The 21,508-nt window shown below is 41.7% G+C and overlaps 1 protein-coding gene across 15 annotated transcripts in view; it reads right to left on the bottom strand.

Moving 5' to 3' along the window:
• Positions 1–21,508, bottom strand: part of LOC139458423 (rho GTPase-activating protein 32-like) — a 178,535-nt gene that overhangs the window by 26,878 nt on the left and 130,149 nt on the right. For all 15 annotated transcript variants that reach the window (XM_071239848.1, XM_071239856.1, XM_071239860.1 and 12 more), the window contains 3 exons: positions 9,488–9,576; positions 7,342–7,429; positions 6,600–6,827 (listed from right to left, as the gene is read on the bottom strand). In XM_071239848.1, coding sequence (XP_071095949.1) covers positions 6,600–6,827; positions 7,342–7,429; positions 9,488–9,576 — 405 coding nt within the window. The remainder of the gene's footprint in view (positions 1–6,599; positions 6,828–7,341; positions 7,430–9,487; positions 9,577–21,508) is intronic.

Below are 21,508 nucleotides of genomic sequence, written 5' to 3'. Positions count from 1 at the left end.
GCATAAAGTCATCCTGTACATGACTTTATCCAGAGAATAAATTTGTTTTTAAATGACTCCAAGGTTACTGTATGTCTTCATGAACATACTGTCTGTACACAGCATAAAGTCATCCTGTACATGACTTTATCCAGAGAGTAAGTTTGTTTTTAAATGACTCCAAGGTTACTGTATGTCTTCATGAACATACTGTCTGTACACAGCATAAAGTCATCCTGTACATGACTCTATCCAGAGAGTAAGTTTGTTTTGAAATGACTCCAAGGTTACTGTATGTCTTCATGAACATACTGTCTGTACACAGCATAAAGTCATCCTGTACATGACTTTATCCAGAGAGTAAGTTTGTTTTTAAATGACTCCAAGGTTACTGTATGTCTTCATGAACATACTGTCTGTACACAGCATAAAGTCATCCTGTACATGACTTTATCCAGAGAGTAAGTTTGTTTTTAAATGACTCCAAAGTTACTGTATGTCTTCATGAACATACTGTCTGTACACAGCATAAAGTCATCCCGCAAATGCCTTTATCCAGGTCACAAAAAATTTAAGTTTGTTTTTCAAATTTCGAGTAGGTTATGTTGTTAAGGATGCCAGCAAGTTGCCATGACTAACTCACTGAATGTTGTATGACATGGCTTAAGACTGCCAACTTGTGAGGGCCAGTTTGTACAGCTTGTGTCTGCCACTTCCTGTATCTGCTGACCTTTGTCCCCATATGGGCAGTCTGTGTGCAGTAATTGCTCTTGCTGTCGGGAAAACAGTAATTGCCCCTTGTATTAGTAAAAAAGCCCCTCCAAGTGTTGTGTCTCGTACAGATCTTGCAGTGTTTAGTCCTTGTGGCTTGGAAGGAGCCAATACTAGAATAATTGGTCCATCAAGAAATACAAATTAAGTCATGTTTGACTTCACTGGAAGATCGATCACGTTTCCTTGTCATGGTTACATAGAAAGACTTTTTCTCCCAAAGATGTGACTACATCTCATTACCTAGTGTTGTCAAGTCTCCATCACCTGCTTTGACGACTTTTCTGACATTGACACGACACATTGTTTCCATGGCCAAAGAATCAGTCCTCAGTCCACAGTCTCAGAACAAGGATAAAAGAGATCTTCATTTTTGTGGTATTATCATATAAATATTGATCCACATGGCTCAGATTACACATTTCATCAACATACACTATGACAACAACAGTTCCGACAAGCACTGTAACGTTCCGACAAGCACCTGTCACGTTCAGACAAGCACCTGTCAGGTTCCGACAAGCACCTGTCATGGCACAATCCCTGAACAACATGACAGTCCTATAGTGCCACATCCATGACAGAGCTGTTCAAGTCTGCCTGACAGCATCTTTTATCCGGTCCTGAATATTGCAACTTCTGCTCCTACCAGGGAAACTTTACTTCTGAAGTAAGATTCTGTGTCACTGAAGTTTGTCACGAAGAAATCTCGACAGACTCCACAATCAATATCCACATCACATGTTGACTTGTCTTGTGTGGGAGTTGTGTGAAGTACAGGGAGCAATCACTGATGGAAGCTTGTCTTCCTTCGCCTCAGGCTTCAGGCCGAGAGTCACCTTTATCTTCTCATCTTATTTATCCCAAAGTGCATACTGTATTCAACGTAATAAGCGCCCAGTGCGCTCTCAATATTAGAAATAGGGGGCTCTTATAAGAATAAAATTTTGCTGAAAAAAAGACAAAGTTAAAAGATCGTAAATTTTGTGGTTTATGCTGACAGACTGAAATGATACAAAAGAAAAGCCTGTGCGTATTAGACACGACAGATATATTTTTTTCAGAATTTAATTGCCCATAATATGGGGTGCATATAACACACGAGTGTGTATTATACACAAATACACAAGTCTTGTGTACATTGGAAAAGGTGCTAATTGGGATTGTTCACTAGCCAATATGTTAGCAAATGTCGCTGTGGGCGCTTATTAGAGCTGGGTGCTTATTACGTCGAATACGGTAACACTGTCACAACGCCCCACTGCACAGGCAACTTCTACAACACTTCCAACTCTTCCTCCATTTCTGGATTTCGTCACAGTTTGCTTATGATTTATTGTCACAACTTTTCACCGAAAAGCAAACTACTTCATCAACGTATCCCCTCAACTCCCCAGAATTTACTATTCCATAGAAACTTGATCCATGTGACAAATCATGTGAATATTGTCCACATTTCTTCTTCTCTACTGCTGTCTCCTGTATTTCTTGATGTTCCTCTGATGCTGACAGAACTTTATCATAAGGAAAACACTAGAGAATTCAATGTTCCAATATTCCACCTAAACATGATCAATGTCACAAATCAACAGAAAGGGTCCAAGATTCTTGATAACACTTTCTGTGTGTCCAACGCTGTCTCTGGGATGTTGAGATATTCCTCTGACGCTGACAGAAGTTATAACAATATTTTCACCAAACTTGTCCGTCAGGAAAACACATGAAGACCCATCCTATCCACCGCCTGGGCAGTTAATACTCCACAAGATCCATATCACAGTAACATGTGACGCAATATGTTGCTAAGTTCAGGTTGATGAAAGTTTCAAGGATTCCTCATTTCCTTTCAAGGGATGAAAACTGCATCAATGTTTTGAAATCTGTGAACATTTTCCACAACTATCACTTCCTAGCTGTTGGCATTTGAGGCAGTGAGTTGGTCAGAGCTGTTCCAGCCAGGCAGTGACTCAGCCAATCACAGCCACATCACATGTCGTACACAGGTCTTGATCAACACCAGGGGGAGCCACACAATAACATGTGCTTCTCTCATCACCGCTCATTTTATTCAATTATCCCCAAGGTGATTCACATGCCTCATGACTTCACCATCATATGTTCACATGAAATGATGACATCATATAATCATGTGCACACAAAGTGGTGACATCACAGTTTGTAAGTTGGATTAATATTAAGATGAAATAATGTCAGAAAATGACTGTTGTCAATCACATTCAGAACAAACAAAATGTGACGTTTTTGTGTGGAAGGAACAAAATGCTTCACTATACAAGTCTTTGAAGAACAGTGTTAGAAATTGGCACTAGTCCTATAGTTCCAGTCCAACAGTTAAGGTATCATAAGGACTAGCAGACACTTGTCATTTTCATGGGTTTTGCCATATGTTCTGATAGTCAGGATGAGTGGACTAAGATAAAGCTGTTAGTTATGGAATGAACAACGTACTTAACTTTACAAGTCATCAACATAGAAATCATCAGAAACTATCCTGAGGAACACACTTGAAACATATATGCATTTGACCAGTTACTCAAACAGATGCTTGTAACATTCCCACTCTGAAAGTGACGACAAGAAACTAGTGCTTAGACTGAACTGTTGTCTCACTTAGACATGTTGGACCAAGGCCCCGTAAACACTTTACTGGTCTGCCAACTCAAGTACATGTATTTAGGACCTAGTGAAATTACTCACTGGTGTCCCTACATGAACATTATCTCCACTTCACACATGGTTCATGTTACAGAGTCTAGACCTGGACTCAAACATGGCCACTAAACATTAGGCTTAAAAAAGTAAAAGAATTGGTTCTCAGGCAATGTCTTTTGAAAATTTCTGTTTTATTTTTTGGGCTGTTCAAACTAGTATGTAACAAAATATGCAGTTCTGTACCATCAACCTAGGAAAGGGCCTCCCTACATAAACAAGCATACAAACTCCTATTGCCCCAATGACCATAACACGAGATCGCAGTACATCAACCTGGGAAAGGGCCTCCCTACATAAACAAGCATACAAACTCCTATTGCCCCAATGACCATAACACGAGATCGCAGTACATCAACCTGGGAAAGGGCCTCCCTACATAAACAAGCTTACAAACTCCTATTGCCGCCATGACCACAACACAAGATCGCAGTACATCAACCTGGGAAAGGGCCTCCCTACATAAACAAGCATGCAAACTCCTATAGCCACCATGACCATAACACGAGATCGCAGTACATCAACCTGGGAAAGGGCCTCCCTACATAAACAAGCATACAAACTCCTATTGCTGCCGTGACCACAACACGAGATCGCAGTACATCAACCTGGGAAAGGGCCTCCCTACATAAACAAGCATACAAACTCCTATTGCTGCCATGACCACAACACAAGATCGCAGTGAAGCAGTGTGCATGTATAGGGAAGTAACTGTGTGCTATATTGAATCGCATTGTTTTTAAGTATTGTCAATTTTTTTTTTGAAAATGGAAATAAAAACGAAACAGGCGGCAGACTTTATGACGATGTGGGCGGTGCATGGGAACCAAGACTACTTTAATTTTAGTCTCAATAAAACAGGGAGCCATTTTACAAAGCAATCTTAGCGCTAAAGTAATCGTAACCACCATACCTTAACATAGACTTGCGACAGTTGTAGCGCTAAGGTTGTTTTGTACAACGGCACCCGGGGCCTGTTTCACAAAGTGATCTTAGCACTACACCTACCATTATGTGAGTTAGTATTGTGTCAGCACTTTGATGGCTCTGTCAAACCAGTTCCCATAGCCCCATCTTCAGATGAGTCTGTTTAAGTTTAACTACTTCAGCATCTAATTGCTTACTCTAAGAACATCACCAAATTAAATCCAGCTGCTCAACTTCATGTGAGATTAATGCTGATCTAGTCCAGAACAGTAAACATTTGCCAAACTACTCCCTGATGTCTATAAAGACTATGTTTGGTGCCAAAAAGTTAAACTATTTACATCAGATTGTTGGCAACGAGAAACATGGTACCTTAGCTCCAACTTCTTCTTAAAACATTCCCAATTAAAGGCATCCTTGCATGTTTACATGACAACTGATTGATACAAATATTGTGTTCAAAGATTTCAGGACAACTATTATTGTATAGTGGGCAGTAAAGAGGACCCCAGTTAAAAATTCTTCTTTTTTTTTAATCTGAAAGTGTTAGTTTGGTATGACTGCAGCCAAACTACAGGATTTATGGCAATGATGTAATAGAGGTAGAGGATTTGTAAGAATTATTGTGTTCAAAGATTAAGGCACTTGACCAAGGGCAAGAGCTCATATTCTAATTTGTCTTCATAAGAGCCCTGTCCTTGTCCAAAGCAAAGGGTTGAACTTCCATTACGGACTCTTATGAAATTACCAACTTTTACTCCTTAAAGGGCAAGTTCACACGGAAATGAACCATTTTTTCTTGTACTTTTTCCACATTAAAAGTGTTAACATAGAAGTGTCATAGACAAAAATATGAAAACATCATATTTAATTAACATATTTTTTGCACTAAAACGATTTATATTTTTCACATTTACCAAGTGTTCTATTTCCATAACAAAAACACCATGGCTTATGCCCCTTACAATATGACGTCATTGGTGCCAATTGATAAACATTATGACGTCATCATGCTTTGTTAGAGCCGCTTCACGTGGTGTAGGTACAGTTTTGTGATTCTAGCATCTCAGATGCCAGCCAGAATTGTGTTATGCTGAGTCACCACTGCGCCGGAGTGTGTCGTAGACCATGTTGTTTTACTGCAAACTGGTCCTTGATATCTTTTGCGTTGAGAATAGACAGGGACCCAGTTGAATTGGCACCAATTACGTCATAATCTAAGGGGGATAACTCAGGCCTATTTTGCTCGTAAAACGAAGGCCTCATAACGGCATATCACTTTCGTACTGTTGTGAGCTTCCTACTTTCACTGTGAAAAAAAATGAGTGTATATTTTCAAACACAGATACTAACTAATTCTAAAATTGAGTTTTGTTTAGAAAAAGAAAGAAAGTGATTTTTGCGTGTACACTTCCCCTTTAAGAGACATAGTAAGGCTAAGCCTTGAATTCAAATAGAGTTTCAAGTGACACAGTAAGATGGCTCCATTGTCTTCAAAATATCAAAAAATCAAATAATCAGTTACTGTAAATCGTGAAATTAATGCGTCTCCAAAAGAATGAGACCACTGGCCCCTAGCCAAAAATGCGACTCAATATGAATGCGACATCCCCCCTTTTCTCAAGCGTCAGTAGATTTCTATCTAAAGAAAATGTCCTCTGTGAGGTTTACAGGAGAGTCCTCGCCTGATTCCAATCTTACATTAATCTGATCACACACTAAATAGCACTGCTTATTAGCGCTGACTAGAGTACTTCCGCTAAAACAATACATGTGCACTGGCTCGTGTGGGCCTTTGACGCAGTTGCAAAGAACAAAACATTGTGTTGCATGGGTGGCGTCTGTCTGGACTTTCAGGTGTGATCAGTGATGACATAAGTGAGTAGAACACTTGTCTTGACCCAAGCAGTGACAATTCACAGGACTTAATTAGTGTTTGAATGACAATGTTTATATACTTGTTACAAGTGCTGCTCAATAAACAGTGGCGTTGAATACATAGTTGTTTGTTTTCAGCGTATGTCTAAGTTGGTAATCCTGCTATCCAAAATGTCTTATTTCTATATAAATGCGATGTTTAATAATGTGCGCAAAGGCCTTTCGCATTTTTCACATTTAATACACACTTGCGTTAATTTCAAGATTGACAGTATTTCATGACTGTCCTGCTTCATTTCTGATGTTGAACCCACCTTGTTATTCTTGCCGGAGTCCACCTCTTTCTGTAGTTCCGACAAATGACTGAACTTGCGGTCGAAGATACACTTGTGGAGCTGTCGGTCCAGCATACGAAAATTGCCATACGTCCGCCGTACGTTCCACGTTTTGTCACTGGACTTGACGCGGAGGAGGTACGAGTATTCTCCATTCTCTTCCTCATTGTGGTGGTAGTTCTCCCGATCTTCCTCGCACAGCTGGACCTAGGGGAGATAACCAGGGAACTACAGCACCATCTATACACGACGGTTGAATCGTTCGAGTTGGTTGTTGGTTGGTTTGTTGTTTAACGCCGCACTCAGCAATATTCCAGCTAAGTGACGGCGGTCTGTAGTATATCGAGTCTGGACCAGACAATCCAGTGATTGATATCATGAGCATCAATCCACGCAATTGGGATTGATGACCTGCATCAACCAAGTCAGCGAGACAGACTGCCTTATCCCGTTAGTCGCCTCTTACGACAAGCATAGTCACCTTTTAGGGCAAGCATGGGTTGCTGAAGACCTGTTCTACCCCACAGGTCGCATAGTTAAAGAGTTACCAATTAAGTATCAACTATAATCGATCATCGGAATATCCTTATAACTATAGGTTCACTTTAAAATCAGAGATCCAACCTCCATTATTGAATCAATGGGTTCCTACAAGCATGGGTACAGGAGACGACACCTTGCCAGGAATCACCCTGGTTACTTCGGTAGCCGCCACACCTACCTCGAGAGGTCCCAGTTCAACCGATTCATAGTGGAAGTGAGCACATTCCTCCAGCTTCGGAAAGCGTGTAGAGCCGTCGAACACTCCACTGTGGACAGAAGACAAGGGTGAGCATGATACATCAGTCAAATACAACTGGCACGGAGGCTAATACTGGCACGGAGGCTATTACTGGCACGGAGGCTATTACTGGCATGGAGGCTAATACTGGCACTATGGAATAATACTGGCAGTCAAATACAACTGGCACGGAGGCTAATACTGGCACTATGGTCTAGTATCTCTGCTATGGTCTAAAATTGACATTATGGTCTGATATTTGAACTATGGGCGAATATCTGCGTTATGGTCTAAAATTGGCACTATGGTCTAAAACTGGCTGTATGGTATAATACTGGTACTATGGAATAATACTGGCAGTATCTTGCACAATGGTCTAATATCTGCACTATGGTCTAATAATTATCTAAAATTGGCACTATAGTCTAATACTGGCCCTTTGGCCTAATAAAAGACTATCAACACTGTGGTCTGGTATTGACACTATGGTCTAAAATTGGCACACTGGTCTAAAATAAACACTGAGTGCTAATTCCTACACCATGGTCTAATACCTACACTATGGTCTAATACCTACACTATGGTCTTATACCTACACTATGATCTAATACCTACACTATGGTCTAATACCTACATTATGGTCTAATAAAGACATCATATAAGGTCTAACTTCAGCACTCTAAGACTAACTGCCCAATAGTTAAGATATGCTAAGAACTAATAGAAATTTGCCGTTTTTAAGGGGTTTTTTAACACACCATCCTTTTAAGGATTAGAGACTAAAACTGTTAGTTTCTACTGCTGTATCGTGTACTCAGCAAACTCACAAGAATCAAGATAAAGTGGAATCACTTTCTGAAAACAAAATCACAGCTACCTTCCCATTAGCTGTGTTGACACAGCTGAAGATACAACGGTTGTGCCCATCTGGTACAGCCAGGCTTGAGGACATTCACCTGTCTACACATCACACACACACACACACACACACACACACACACACACACACACACACACACACACACACACACACACACACACACACACACACACACACACACACACACACACACACACAGAGGAACGATACTTTTAAACACACCAGATGCCTCGTGGACCCAGCTTATTATCAGTTCCTGGTTTGTGATTTACTCAACAGACTTCAGGTGGACGGACGCAGATGTAAACAGGGGTAGCTGCTGCCATTACGTAATGCCGCAGATCGTGTTTGTTATGTAAGTTGAGCTGTTACTTAACACATGCAGCTTTTGTAAGTGTTGGAATGTTATTCCATCAGGATTTGTACGTATCAGCGTGTGTGACATGCACACAGCAAGCCCATTAGCTGGCCACTCCATGTTGTTGATGTTCAGCATCTTCATTCCATGACACAACACTGCAGCTGCAACACCAGTATGACTGTCATATCTTTGTCCTCATCTACTGACCTGGAGTGGTGTGTCTACACATCTACTGACCTGGAGTGGTGTGTCTACATGTCTACTGACCTGGAGTGGTGTGTCTACATGTCTACTGACCTAAAGTGGTGTGTCTACACGTCTACTGACCTGGAGTGGTGTGTCTACACATCTACTGACCTGGAGTGGTGTGTCTACATGTCTACTGACCTGGAGTGGTGTGTCTACATGTCTACTGACCTGGAGTGGTGTGTCTACACATCTACTGACCTGGAGTGGTGTGTCTACATGTCTACTGACCTGGAGTGGTGTGTCTACATGTCTACTGACCTGGAGTGGTGTGTCTACATGTTTACTGACCTGGAGTGGTGTGTCTACACATCTACTGACCTGGAGTGGTGTGTCTACACGTCTACTGACCTGGAGTGGTGTGTCTACACATCTACTGACCTGGAGTGGTGTGTCTACACATCTACTGACCTGGAGTGGTGTGTCTACACGTCTACTGACCTAGAGTGGTGTGTCTACACGTCTACTGACCTGGTGTGGTGTGTCTACACATCTACTGACTCAGTCCGTCTACCACCTACTGACTCGGGTAGTGTCTACCATCTACTGACTCAGGTAGTGTCTACCATCTACTGACAGTCCGTCTACCATCTACCCACCTGGAGTGGTGTCGTATCTTCATGCTGCTGCTGCTACATCGGGACTCCAGGCTGGAGGAGCTATCATACACCGGCAATATGCCTCCGCCCTGAAACACAGAGACACTTACATACAGACATAATGAAAACATAACATCAGTAATAGTACAAATGGTAGATACAGAGTGAGTGAGTGAGTGAGTGAGTGAGAGTGTATGGTTTTTGCCGTGTTTTGGGGACACCAGAAATGGGCAGCACACATTGTACCCATGTGGGAAATTGAAACGAGCGAATGTCTTAACTGTTTGGCCCCGACTGCCCGTTTTATCGGGCAGCATAAACGATAGTCCAGTTCACTGCTGCTCGAAAAAATCGGGCAGCTACTGTCCAAGTCCCTCACACGGCTGACCTCTAAATCGGGTGGCATGAACGTGTTTACAAAATCGCTCATTCTACTTCCTTTCTCGTTTGTAATCTCGTTCTAAAAATAGAAACAAGATCTACGCGCAATGACACTTCATTCCATTTCCATTCCCTGTCTTTTTTGCATGAAAATCAAGGATGGGATACGTGTTTTCGCGACAGGTATATTTTCTTGCTTGAATCGGTATACTAGCGTAATGGCTACGATTCGGATAGCGATCAGATGTCTGATAACGACTTTATGGGGAATAACAATGTGTTTGATTTAAATAATTTACGCAAAGGGGAGAGGGAATTTCACAAATATTTTGGTGAAGATTTTGAGTGTTTTGACAAGATGTATTTCCCCCTAACGCAATTGGGATCCATGACATGCCAATCGTGTTAGTCGCCTTTTACGACAAGTATAGTCGCCTATAACAGCAAGCATGGGTTACTGAAGACCAATTCTAGCCTGGATCTTCACGGGTCTGTTACGCTAAAGACTACTGACAGAGCCATAGTTAAAGGTCACTGACTTCATCAGGAACCCATCCCAGAGTAACACATTTCTAAAATACTGGTAAAATTAACAAGATGGTATTTAGGGTTCCTTCAATGAGTAGTTGTGAACTGTCTTGCCTGAAACATGGCTGAAACATTCCGTGAATAACGTCTGTGTTGTTCGACCAGCTGTAAGTAAGAAGCAATTACTGCAGTGAGATTGTGTCAAGCCCCACTCTATCTGGGTATCACCTCGCACAGATACTGCAGCAGCCCTTACAACAGAGTGACAGTTGTAGGGCTGATAGTATCTCAGTGTGTCACTGCACGACTGCTGTCAGGACAACTGTACACGGTGGCAGTGAGAAAACAATTAGTTCTGCTTCTTCATGAGCTGACACACGACTTTTGACGTCTCCAGATCCAATCTGGACATATTTCTCTGGGTTCTGTGTCAGCATGGGGCAATACGGGCAGTTGTAACTGATCCTTCATACATGTTTCATGAGTGAGTGAGTGAGGGAGTGAGTGAGTGAGAGTGAGTCAGTGAGTCAGTGAGTGTGAGTGAGTCAGTGAGTCAGTGAGTCAGTGAGTGAGGTTTTCATAGTGTTAAGCTTCATGCCACCATGATGAATGTGGGAAATATAAAAACTAGGGTCTTCGGTAAGACCAGCAGCTATTGATGTAAAATCTGGGATACCCCATCCCTGGAAAATGCACACACTGTTTCATAAGGATCTGCTTATTGAGGGTTCAAATCCGCAAATTCGACTTTACAATGATCCTTCGGTCTGCCAGTGCCATACCTGTGTTTCAGAGAGAATTTACTTTACATAACGATCCACAAAACTGTCATGGACTGGGATGCCTTAGCCTTGTTCCAAGGCTTACTGAATAAGTCCATGGGTGAACAGTAATTCTATCCTTGTAACAGGCAAGTCTAGATATGTGGACAAAGGACTAAGAACACCAGTCTCATATAGACAAACATGTTCTCATTATTAATATAATCAAGAAATTATGATTTAAACTAATATTTTTTTTGTCTTAGAGACTTGTGCAAGTCTCGGTATGCCTGACGACACCTTGTCCATGGTGGAATCAGACTGGTGTCTGGGATGGCATTTCCATTAGAGTGAGCCCCCTCAGTGAGTAAGTACACCCAGTAATATATTGCCTTGTTTGGTTCCCCGGGTTCCACGCCACCCATGGCGGAGCTCCGTCCCCACCACAAGGCAGGCGATACTTGAGGAAGTGAGTGAAACAAGGCATGCTACTTTCCTGTAAACTGATCCACGCATCCTGCACTCCTCCAGAACCAAGAAAACAGGTCATACTCTAACAAAGAGATGAAACTGAACACTTACAAACCATATTTCAAAGATTGACAACCACTTAGTGTGAAGTGTTTCTGGGGTGGATATTTATACCTTTTATCACAGATCTCATCCGTCAAAATGACAAAATAATGTTGAAACCTTTTTTTGTCACTGCATGTTGGAAGCAGAATATTAAAAAGAAAAAAAACCTTTATAGACTGACAAGTGAAATGTTTGAATACATAAAAAGTGACAACAGCATATCAAAATTGAAATATAAAAATATTTTGATCTTAAAAAGAAATTGTGAACAACAACAGTATACCATGAGAATGAAGAAAACAAGTATGAAATCAACTTCAGTTCACAAAATCAGACCCGTGAAGATTCCAGGGTAGAATAGGTCTTCAGCAACCCATGCTTGTCGTAAAAGGTGACTAACGGGATCGGGTGGTCAGGCTCGCTGACATGGTTGATGCATGTCATCGATCCCAATAGCGTGGATCGATGCACATGATATTAATCACTGGATTGTCTGGTCCAGACTCGATTATTTACAGACCGCAGTCATATAGCTGGAATATTGCTGAGTGCGGCGTTAAACAACGAACCAATCACAAAATTAACTTTTGCTGTGACAAAGAGAGGATATTCAAGGTCCTCCAGATAATGGTGAATGTTTGAGAATACCTTCCAGTCTGGTAAGGTAGACCTCCATGTTATATCCCTCTGGGCCTACCATGTCTTGTTGCAATAACGGGCTTGACAGAGCTGGGCGCCAAGTAATAGACCATTTCCACTCAGCTGACGCACCTTTCTGAGAATAACCCTTGGCAGATACACAAATTATATCCTAGGCGTGGACAAACATTAAACTTGTATAGCTTACCATTACATACATCATAGTGCTGAGATCTGTGTCTGCCTGAGGAATACAGAATGTATCATGTGGAAAATATCAGCTATATCACACTAGGCTGTGTAAACCAGGGAATCACTGGCTGGAATCAGTTCTTGATGACCTGCATCACTGGGAGTGATATACTATGTTGGAACTGTTCAATAAAATCCTGGAATGCAATAATTCCTCCTTTTGACTATTTGGGAACGTAGACAATAGGACCAGGCTCAAGCATGAGGCAGGTCTGAGGCGAAAACAACTGGCAATTCCTTCCAGGCTCAGGACCGGAGTTAGTCTGTCATACAGACCCTGATACAAATATATCCAACACAGCCCATGCAAGTCTATAATGTTCGGTAAGTCTAGAATACTGCAGTACCAGGAAAATGAAGAGAGTCTCTGGGCTCCTTTTCATTATATATATATTAAGATAATTGTTTTTTACTGTACGATATGTTCATTTCTGAGACTAGATGTTAGTCTAGATGGGAGTAATCACAGGGCATCCTGCCATGACCACAGCTTCATTTCATGCCCTGGGTACGGGAAGGTTTGTAATGATATTGCAGCTGTCTAAACGAATGGTCACAACCCATTACCATCCATAACATACAGGGCAACTGCTGGATCTACTCCAAGACAGAAACATGGTTGCAGAAATAGCCAAGCATGTCACACGTCAATGAAATACCTGACAACCTGAGTGAGTGAGTGAGTGAGTGAGTGAGTGAGTGAGTGAGTGAGTGAGTCAGTGAGTGAGTGAGTCAGTGAGTGAGTGAGTCAGTAGGTGAGTCAGTGAGCTAGTGTTTGCTTAAAGCCACACTCAGCAATATTCCAGTTATATGACAACAGCCTGTAAAGAACCGAGTTGGACAAGACAATCCAGTGATTAACATCATGAGCATCAATCCAAGCAAATGGGATCCGATGACATGCATCAACCAAGTCAGCAAGCCTGGCCACCCGATCCTGTCAGTCGCCTCTTACGACAAGCACAACTATTCACGTCCACAACAACCACTGGTATGACTAGTCCAGTCCATCCACTGCCTGCCCTAGGGGTAATGGCCGAGAAGTGTGATCTATTCGGGCTCCTCATACCAGAGCTATTACACAGCATAGTTCCGCTATATAAAGAGTGAGTGCTAATTCAGCGGAACAGAGAGACTTGAATGTGTTGATGCGTCTAACAGAGGCAAGTATTTCCATCCCTCCCAGGCCCCAGTACACTGAAGGGATGAATCACACCCTGCCAGGCCTGGCACACTCAATGGCTTCAGGACAATCTAACCTGCAGGTGCAACACATCAACAGCCATTGTTTTATGCCGCAGTCAGCACATGTACACCGCAGTCTGTATGTCAACAAGACCAGCATGTGCTTCAGAGTGATCTCTGTCATCAGGGTAAAATGACACACAGTCAGTCAAATTCTAACAGCTTCTTATCACAAGTTGGTTACATCAGGATTTATTTGTCCACCCCACACATTATTCTTATACCTACTTTTATGATGTTTATCTTGGGTCTTAATCAGAAATGAGATGTTTCTTTGCTGTTTAGTCAGCAACCCCTCCGTGAATCTCAAGCTGACCACCCAATTCACTAAGTTGCCTTAAGACCAGCATAGGTTGCCAAGGGAACCTATTCCAACCCCCCAGCCCCCATGGGGACCACCCAGACAAATTTCTAAAGTAGGGCATTTAAAAACAAAGGTTACATGTAGATTTAGGGGCAGCGGGTAGCCTAGTGGTTAAAGCGTTCGCTCGTCACGCCGACGACCCGGGTTCGATTCCCGACATGGGCACAATGTGTGAAGCCCATTTCTGGTGTCCCCCGTCGTGATATTTGCTGGAATAGTGCTAAAAGTGGCATAAAACATTACTCACTCATAACTCACTCATTACTCACTCATTACTCACATGTAGATTTGTCTGCGATAAATTGAATTTGGAACCAAACGTGCAGCACGAAACATATTGCCTCACATCCTTTGAATATTGTAGTAACCACAACTTTGCATTTGCAACTTATAATTGTAGATATAATAACTAAATATGCCTACCTAAAATGACTGAAAAAAGTACTATTCCATGAATATTAGCTTCTGTGGTGATGCGGCTGTCAAATCAGCTGTTTAAATCAGAGGGGGTTTATTGTGATTTGACAACCTCTGAATGACCAATCTGAAACAAGTAATCTTCAAATTCATGGTATAATCATATCTTATACCTGTGAAAATGAAACAAAAGGTTTGGTGTTTTTTCCTTCACATAATACTCACAATTCCACCCAATTTGTATCTTATCCATGAAACAAACACTTAACCTGTGGCAGCCTTCAGACAGGAGAATTAATAAGAACAAACTTCCTCGGAATGATCACATTCAGGGATAACTAGTCACTGGGATTTTTTTTTCATTGATAAAAAACATATTGCACATTTTTCAGGAAAGATTAAATTCTTAAACTCTGTGACAACAACAGAATGCCTCAAAGCTGTAATCTATTATTTTCAAACACTTAAAGTTCCATTTCTCTTGAAAATAACACACACAATGACATCTTTTTCATTTAATTTTAAAAAAATAATAAACACACTTAACCGATAAAATCACCTTTTTCTGCCATGATATAACTCTACAAGATACTTCCAATCACTGTACAACAAAACTTATTGTTTCAATTTCATTCCAATTTAACCTGGGGTCTTAACATGTTTATACAATCTGAAACAGTTGTGAGGTCAGCAGTACCAGCATGGAACACTATGAGTGTGTGTTACCCTGCTGCCAAGGGAGTGGGTGTCATGGAGATGCAGCCATGTCAGAGTGGGAGACTTCATCTGTTTGTTCTATCTCAAATGGGGTCCTACGAGTCAAGGAAACTGTGAAATCCTTGCATGGATGGAGAGTCTTGTCTGATTGGTATGTTGATAGTCCCATCTTTTGTTGTACTACAGCCCTTCTATGTAACAGCAGCGCTCTATCTGGACACAAAACCCTCCAATTGACATTTCAATGTTTATGTAATCATCTGACCTGGAGCCAAAAAATTCACCACCAAGTTTTTTGTCTCTTTCACGTTTTTTGCAGCTGGTTATTTTAGAACCTGTTGTTATAAGAAGTAAGGTTGAGGGAGCTACAACTACTGTTAAATGATGGTAATAAACATTTATATATATATTCTGTTGATTAAAGAAACATAAACAAAAGACTTCTCCATTACATAACCTTATTTCTATGATAAAACAGAGATGGTTGGAAATTGGCTTCGCCTTGTTCCATTTCCTGGAAAGGAGAGGGTTATCCTCACAACTATTAGACATGTGGGCAGTGGAGAGGACATCTGTTGAAAATCTAAAGATTTTACAATGTGACTGTCAGCCCAAACAGGTATTTATGGTTATGATATAAAAGAGATTTTTAAAACTAAAATAGAAAACATACATAATAAATAATTGACGAAGCTCGATGATTATTTCTTATTCTCTAACACAGGCTCCTAGTTGTATTATTTGTTGGTGATGTGAAATGTGGACCTGGTTTAATCCAAATGTCAAGTGAGTTTCTCCTAACAACAACTTCAGTTTGAGTCAAATGTTTTGGTTACTCTTAGCGTAGTCTGGTGAGTGACTTCATGCGGAGCCTGACTGATGTCGATCACCAATCACGACTCGTGAAACAGGAAGTTATTACTGCCTCAGATCAACTGGAGGACCTCTAGTGGCTGTTTCTAAGAGGAGCTGACTTCAATCAGACGGAGTCCTATTCTCAGATACACAGACTTCCATGTATCTGTGACAGGAAGGAACTGATAGACAAGTGTCGGGACGGAAAACAAGGGATGCCATCATCACATACGAGTTGATCCGTCCTTGATGTTGTGTGTAAACACTGGGGCTACAAACAGTCTCTATCTCACAACAACTCATGTTATTACCCGACCCGTCAAGATCCAGGTAGAAATAGGTCTTCAGCAACCCATGCTTGCCGTAAATGGCGACTATGCTTGTCGTAAGAGGCGACTAACGGCATCAGGCTCGCTGACTTGGTTGATGCATGTCATTGTATCCCGATCGCGTAGATCAATGCTTATGATGTCCATCACTGGATTGTCAGGTCTCGACTCGAATATTTACAGACCACCATATAGCTGGAATATTGCGGTGTGGCTTTAAACAAACATCACGTTATTATTGTATATCATCAAAAGGTATGACAAAAACATGCTTATGATAGTTTTATTTCTCAGCAAAGAACATAATTTATATCAGTGAGTGAGTGAGTTTTACCCGCTGTTATCAATATTCCAGTTTGGTCGTTTGTTGTTTAATGCCGCAAGGAAAAGGCGCTACATCACTATAATCAGCTGTCTGGATGGAATGTCTAAAGTTCAGCAATCAACAACCACTAGGTATGACTCTGCTCTTACAGCAATCACTTTGGGGATGCCAAGAACACATATCTAGGGTTGGTGTAGTGCAGTGTTAGAAACTGGCACTAGTCCTGTAGTCCTTGCCAAACTGCTCAATAGTTAAGGTATCATAAGGACCAGTAGAAATTTGCCACTTTTCTGGGTTTGGCTATATGTGATCATTATAAGGACCAGTGGACTAAACATGTTTGTTTCTACTGTTGTATTGGCACATAAATCTTATTGCAATATATTGCAGTGTGGCGAGATGTATTGTGATAGATATTGCAAAGCGTATTGGGGACAAAATAACATATATCTTTGCTGTCCAAATGGCGCTTCTTCATTCAACTATCGAGACTTCAGATAGCGAGATGGGTGGTATGGATAAAGAAGACTACCCTGTATGTCATCAATATGTGAACAATGTTCACAGCGTGCAGTGTGTGCTGTTTACATGGTTTAGATAGGAACCCAGTCCATCAAAATGCCTCAAAATAGTAGATATTATTTATGTAACAATATATTAATTCTTCTTTGACTGTATCAGAAAATATTGATGCACAGGGTTGTACCCCTACGCATATCCATCATGGGAGAAACAAACCTTGGTCTTCAGTGTGATTGGTGAACACTTTACCCACAAGGCTATGTACCCTACAGCCTAATACAGTAATAGAAATCTATACTTGTATCATAACCATCAATACTTTTTTTCCTTTGGGTGTGTTAATCCCTCAGTTTTGTTACAAGTTCATCCCTTGATCGTAACAAGCTGTGTAGTTTCAAGACACAGATTCTTCTAGTTAACCTTGACCTGTTGGTCTCTTGGATGAAAACAGCATGATGTAGGGAGGAGAAAGGAACAGCCTGGTGTTACCATAGATTGAGTGATGGCCTGGCTGGATGGCAGGTAGCTTCATGTAAACACTCCTCAGTGATGTGCCCAATGTAGCACTCACTGGCTTCCTCATCATCATCATCGTCGTCGTCGTCATTGTCGTCATCACAATCATAATCACCAAACCATCACCACACTATCATCGTCATTGTAGCGTAAACATTCCTCAGTGATGTGCCCAATGTAGCACTCACTGGCTTCATCATCATCGTCGTCATCATCATCGTCATCATCATCGTCGTTGTTGTCATCACCATCATAATCACCACACCATCACCACACTATCATCGTCATCGTCACGTAAACATTCCTCAGTGATGTGCCCAATGTAGCACTCACTGGCTTCATCATCATCATCATCATCATCATCATCATCATCATCATCACAACCACCACCATCATCATCACAACTACAATCATCAAAATAAAAATAAAATTCTCTTGAAACTTTTCCCAATTGTTTTCTTGGCCTTTTTTTGTTATACTTCTACATACATTTTGTAAACTTGCATGTGTTAAGTAGAAGAGGTAACAGGAAGTCTTGCTCAAAACAGGTTTTAACAAACATTGAAATCTGGTTAAATTTAGGGGTAAGAAATGTCTTTTAATAATCATATCTCCCTGTGACTTAAACCAACGTTTGAAAGGAGCTGCTCTTGAATTACCGTGACTTCAGAGACCTGCCAGTACAGCCTGCATAATGACCTCTAGCTACACCATCTCCCAGGCACAGTCCTCCAGCCCCTCCCCCAGCCCAGGCCAGCCCCTCCCCCAGCCCAGCCCCTCCCCCAGCCCAACCCTCAACATCTGGGAGATGTGTGCCACCAGATGGACAACTCATCTCCCCCTTACTTCCAGCCACACTCACAGTCATGGCTGCTGTATCTCACCTGGACCGAGGCAGACTGTTAAGGAAGTTTTGCTTGCTTTATGTTTAACAGCACACTAAGCTACTGTAAATCTGGAAATTAATGCATCTCCAAATTAATACGACTGCTGATCCCAAGCCAAAAATGCAACCCAATATCAATGTGACCCCCCCCCCCCCCCTCCCCATCCCCAGTGGAATGATACATATCCTTACCTTTATCCAATCAAACACAAATAGTACCACTAAGTAGCACTGAGTAAAGCACTTCTGTATTAACAAAAAACAATGTTTTCCTAAAAACAACACACAGTTTATGTTTTCTCTGTTGACTGGCATTAAGGAAGTTCAAACGCAGTAAAATAATTGAACCAACAACTGTTCACTGATTGGTATGAGGAGAAGGTGTCTTCAAGCTTCACACGAGTGGGTAGAACTTTTGACCACAGCAGTGATAACTCACCGGATGCCTATTGTGTAATTCCTATTCTTTGACTGACATTATTAAGTACTTGTTACAACTGCTGCCCAATAAACCGTGTTTGTGTTTATATTCAAGTTGGTATTTCGGCTATCCAAAGAGTGCAGTGGGGCGGTCTTATTGTTGGATAGTCATTTGGAGACATAAATGCAATGTTAATTAATACGAGCAAAGACCACTCACATTTTTCGCATTTAATTCACGCACTCGTTAATTTCAAGATTTACAGAAATTTCCATTTGGAAATCGACGTGTAACAATTAAATCAATGAATTCATGATGATCTAGATGTTCCCCTAGTCCCCACACATGATACATGATAATAGCCTGTATGTCCAGCAAAACTTCAGCCTTTGGGGTCTTTTGAGGTACGACTGAGCATGATCTTTCTACGAAGATTTCAAAGAACATCATACGACTCTTCCTCAAAAGTTGCTTGATCAAGGTTACAGCATTCAAGGCCGCAGTAAAGCTTTCAAAAAAAATTATGGTAGAAATGTGGAAGACCTTTCCAAATTTGAAGCATCAGTTACAAAAATGATGTCGGATGCAAATTGCATATTTTGACTTGTAGCAAATGTTTCGGTGTTTTTTGAGGTGAACACTTGACTTGCATTTGCATGTGTTTGTGATGGGTGCCACCAGCAGGGCAGAACAAGCTTACGTCTTCGCGAACACCTGGTAGCATCACTAGCTCGCGTTAATTTCAAGATTTACAGTGGCAGCCTGTGATAATGAGCCTGGATCAGACAATCCAGTGATCAATATTGTGTTTTGTTTGTTTGTTTGTTTGTTGTTTAACGCCGCACTTAGTAATATTCCATCTATATGACGGTGGTCTGTAAAATAATCGAGTCTGGACCAGACAATCCAGTGATTGACATCATGAGCATCGGTCCACGCAATTGGGATCGATGACATGTATCAACCAAGTCAGCGAGCCTGACCACCCGATCCCGTTAGTCACCTTTTACGGCAAGTATGGGTTGCTGAAGACCTATTCTACCCCGGAATCTTCACGGGTTAATCAATATTGTGAGACAAGAATCACTGCGGTCGGGGTATGAGGACACGAAGTCAACCAATGAAAGTCAGTGATGACCTGATCCAATTTTTCGCTTCTAATGACCAGCCCAGGTTGCTGGGGACTTATTCTAATGAAGACACTGACTGCTACTGCTACACTGAAGTTCTTGTAAGCCAGGATATCATCCTGGGCCCCCATCCTACACCTGGCACACAGTGGAGTACATTTTTATTGTGTACAACCAGATTCAAAACAGATCCAAACCCGAGTGTGACCCTAATCCACTGGGCCACCCTGGAACATTTAAGCTGTGATTACATAGTGGTACCTTGAGTACTGATCACAGTAAGGTGCACTCTGAAAGGTACTGACTGGAGACACATGTTTACCACAGCTATTACAGTGAGTGAGTGAATATGGTTTTACGCCGCTTTTAGCAATATTCCAGCAATATCCTAATACCAGCCTAGTTCAGCAAGGGTGGAAACTGGACTTTTAAAGTCAGTTAACTCACTTGCCTCGGGAAGATGGCATCCCTGAGACACAGTATGGTATAGAAATTCACCTATCCCCGAACACTGCAGGCTCTCCTTGTGGACCTGCCGACAACTCGCTGACACACGCAAGATGAACCACGCACACTGTACATCACCAATGGCCCACAACCTATACATCAGAATAAACTGTTCCATCATAGACAAAGGTAATCTGATGCTTGACACCATCAACACAATGAGAGAACACTCTGGCCTCAAGGGAAGTACTACATCATACTCATGATAAACATCTACCTCATGTACTTTACCACAGGGGAGACTGAATGTTGTAAACACCACAATCAGTAATATTTCAGTCAAATCACGTCACCTAGAAATAATTCCGACAGGACCAGCGAGTGAGTGAGTGAGTGAGTGAGTGAGTGGATGAGTGGATGAGTGAGTGAGTGAGTGGGTGAGTGAGTGGGTGGGTGTGAGAGTGGGTTTGGTGAGTGAGTGAGTGAGTGAGTGAGTGAGTGAGTGGGTGAGAGTGAGTGAGTGAGTGGGTGGGTGTGAGAGTGGGTTTGGTGAGTGAGTGAGTGGATGAGTGAGTGAGTGTGTGAATGGGTCAGTGAGTGAGTGAGTGAGTGAGTGAGTGAGTGAGTGGGTTTGGTGAGTGAGTGGGTTTGGTGAGTGAGTGAGTGAGTGAGTGAGTGAGTGAGTGAGAGACGTTAGAGATGTTCAGCAG

Source organism: Haliotis cracherodii, unplaced genomic scaffold, assembly GCF_022045235.1.
Source record: "Haliotis cracherodii isolate W230 unplaced genomic scaffold, xgHalCrac1.p SCAF_12, whole genome shotgun sequence".
NCBI lineage: Eukaryota > Metazoa > Mollusca > Gastropoda > Lepetellida > Haliotidae > Haliotis > Haliotis cracherodii.
The sequence above is the reverse complement of the archived record's forward strand: the minus strand, read 5'-3'. Positions and strand labels throughout refer to the sequence as shown.